The sequence below is a fragment of the Acyrthosiphon pisum genome, unplaced genomic scaffold (genome assembly GCF_005508785.2).
Source record: "Acyrthosiphon pisum isolate AL4f unplaced genomic scaffold, pea_aphid_22Mar2018_4r6ur Scaffold_21466;HRSCAF=24055, whole genome shotgun sequence".
Classification (NCBI taxonomy): domain Eukaryota; kingdom Metazoa; phylum Arthropoda; class Insecta; order Hemiptera; family Aphididae; genus Acyrthosiphon; species Acyrthosiphon pisum.
In genome coordinates, this window is record NW_021770936.1 from 4,879 (window position 1) to 8,054 (window position 3,176).

The 3,176-nt window shown below is 24.3% G+C and overlaps 1 protein-coding gene across 1 annotated transcript; it reads right to left on the bottom strand.

The window, feature by feature from the left end:
- Window positions 1-1,351: 1,351 nt before the first annotated feature.
- On the bottom strand, window positions 1,352-3,176 carry LOC115034899. The gene is made up of 7 exons (XM_029492415.1): window positions 3,075-3,176; window positions 2,816-2,995; window positions 2,643-2,729; window positions 2,489-2,569; window positions 2,205-2,422; window positions 1,976-2,141; window positions 1,352-1,461 (listed from the first exon to the last, which is right to left on the bottom strand). The coding sequence occupies exons 2-7, from the start codon at window positions 2,979-2,981 to the stop codon at window positions 1,370-1,372; spliced, it is 810 nt and encodes a 269-aa protein (XP_029348275.1). The 5' UTR covers window positions 2,982-2,995; window positions 3,075-3,176; the 3' UTR covers window positions 1,352-1,369.

Genomic DNA, 3,176 nt, shown 5'->3' on the forward strand with positions numbered 1-3,176 from the left:
CCCAGTGAACAAATATTCGTATATTTAATGTATATTATACGAGTGCCTGTAAACGAAACTACGTATAATATACAGCAATAAGTAGTGTATCAAAGAATTATTTTATGTTTAAAGTTGGGTCAAACGTGCGCTATTAGACGAATATTTAACGTTGAATTTACGTGTTTAGTTTCGTGTATTTGACGAATAATAAACAAACATTTGTAATTGACCAATTTGTTCATAACTTGTTTATATAAGGTCTAGAAACCGTGTAAATTCAAATATTTTTGGTCGATTACTAATATATAGTTCATATATTCCACGTATACTTTTGGTCTACTATTGGAATATTCTTAGTTGATGACATAATACATATTATAGTTCATATATTCTACGTATACTTTTGGTGTAAAATTCGAATATATTCTATAGGTCATGTATATATAATATATATATATATATATACCCAACTCAAATAATTAACAAATAATTATTAATTAATCGTAAAATATCATCATAAATTAATTTTTATCTTCATCTTATTATAGAAAATAAGAATGAAAATCCAAAAAAAATAAGGTAAACGAAAACTAAATATGTACAATTTTGTAAAATCTACTCATGAGCTTAACTCAAGATTGTTTTTTGGGATAAATAATATGATTATTGAATGATGCATCATTTTTTTTTGTCGATGGTCAATGAATAATAAAATAACATATTATTGATATTACATTGCTAAAATATGTATTATTTTATATATTATATTAAACATAATAAAAAATTATAAAAATGAGCCTTGATAAAAATTCAAAATAAAAGAACATAATATGTACTATCAATATTAGTATATTACATTGCTTAAATATGTATTATTTTATATATTATATTAAACATAGTAAAAAATTATAAAAATGAGCCTTCATAAAAATTCAAAATAAAAGAACATAATAATAACATAATATGTACTATCAATATTAGTATATCACATTGCTTAAATATGTATTAATTTATATATTATATTAAACATAGTAAAAAATTATAAAAATGAGCCTTGATAAAAATTCAAAATAAAAGAGATAATAATAACATACTATCAATATTAGTATATTACATTGCTTAAATATGTATTAATTTATATATTATATTAAACATAGTAAAAAATTATAAAAATGAGCCTTGATAAAAATTCAAAATAAAAGAGATAATAATAACATACTATCAATATTAGTATATTACATTGCTTAAATATGTATTATTTTATATATTATATTAAACATAGTAAAAAATTATAAAAATGAGCCTTCATAAAAACTCAAAATGAAAGAACATAATAATAACATAATATTATTATATTACATTGCTTAAATATGTATTAATTTATATATTATTTACGCCTAGGCGCTTGTTTTAGCCAATCACTGATACATCCTTTTATAAGTGGAACTGACTCTTCAGGGAAAAAGTATTTTACAGAATCTGCAACACATAATACAGTAATACAGTAAAAATAAAAATAAACAAATATTTAACGCCTGAGTAAGTTAATAAACAACAATTAAATAATGTAGGTACTTAAAACAAAAATCAATAGTAAATATTATCGTAGAATCGTGTAGAACCACAGTTCAATAAGGAATAATAAAATCAGGCTTTAACAAAATGATAGTTTTAATTATTTTATTTTAAAGCAAGAAAGGTAAGTAAGAAATGTTGTGTATACAGATTATTTATTAGGTGTGTTAATTTTACAATGATGTGTGTTTTTTTTTTGTCTGTCAGTAACATTTTTGGTACCGTAAAAATATGCTCGGATTTTTGATATCAGCGTCTTTTCTGATATTTTCCTTAAATCGTAACATTATTGAAATATTTTGACTCTTTTGAGCAAGTTATAGCCTTGAGATATTTAACTTTAGAGCATAGAAACATCTTATTTTCAAGATTTTAAGCGCATATAAATCCGGTCTCAATCATAATGAATAAAACTCACCGATTAATATCTTGTATAGATCCATGCGCTCAAAAGGTAGTTTTTCACCTCTTCTACCAGCCATATTCAGACTTTCGGCCACTCTATTCTCCATCAGTATCCTCATCATTTCATAAGTGGTACGTCTGGTATCAAAACATTTACCATTGCGTATTAATAACTGTGCCTAATAATAGTAATTAAATAAGATTATAAAGTTCTCGTAAGTAATAAAATAATTAAAACATACTAAATTTTGTTTTTGCTCCTCATTGGACTCCAATTTACGTAGGTCGTCAAGGTTTGAAACTGGAACTTTTAAATTTGATCTGAAAGGAACCTTCTCTTGTGATTGAGTAGCACTATGATTGGCACGATCAGTTAGCAATATAAGTAACTCTTGGTTTTTGACTATATCAACCTTAATTTCTTTAATACTTTTTTTTATTTCAGTAATATCATTAGCCACTAAATAGGAAGAAATACAAACTAAGTAATTAATAAAAAAAACACGTATGAATAAATATATTTTACCATCTTTAACCACATGTCCAATAAACATTAACATTTTTCCCATATTCACATTATCATTGTCAATGAATTCATTATCAGTCGCTGAAAGTTAATAACAAAGTTATACACAATTACTAATTAGTATGAATATTACAACATTAACTGCAGTATTTACCTGAAGGAATCTGTTGGTTTTGATGATGAGCAAATTGATGATATGCAGTTGTTGTGTTTTGTGATAAACATTCAAAGTCTTTTTCTACTATAGGATAAATACAAATATCTATAATATAATGCAAGTAAACACAGTTATATTTCAAGTAAATTCCTATTAATGGTGAAATTTACTTGGAGATGTCTGATGGTTTAGATGAATATCTTCATTGATTTGTGTGAATTGATTATGTTCAGTATTTTGTGACAATGGTTCACAGTTATTTGCATTCATAGGCTTTAAATAATGTAGGACATCATTGTTAAGTGCAAACAAATCAGGTGAATCATTAGATCCCATGATATCAAAATCAACTTCAACAATAAAATACAAATTTGATTAATATTAAGAAGCAAAGTATAATAATTGCACTAATATAAATTATATAGGTACCTGTAGGTCTAGGAGCATCAAGAAAATTGTCAATTAAATTACTTTTGAATAAGTTTTTTTTTGAACTAATTTTAATATTTTCAGTATCTTCATGGTCACTTG

Excerpts from the sequence above, each read along its gene's own strand:
- LOC115034899 (XM_029492415.1), bottom strand. The coding sequence starts at position 2,981 with ATGGGATCTAATGATTCACCTGATTTGTTTGCACTTAACAATGATGTC. Across the intron at positions 2,730-2,815 it reads AAACCATCAGACATCTCCAA|TAGAAAAAGACTTTGAATGT; the intron begins GTAAATTTCACC and ends TTTATCCTATAG. Across the intron at positions 1,462-1,975 it reads TCTATACAAGATATTAATCG|ATTCTGTAAAATACTTTTTC; the intron begins GTGAGTTTTATT and ends TATGTGTTGCAG.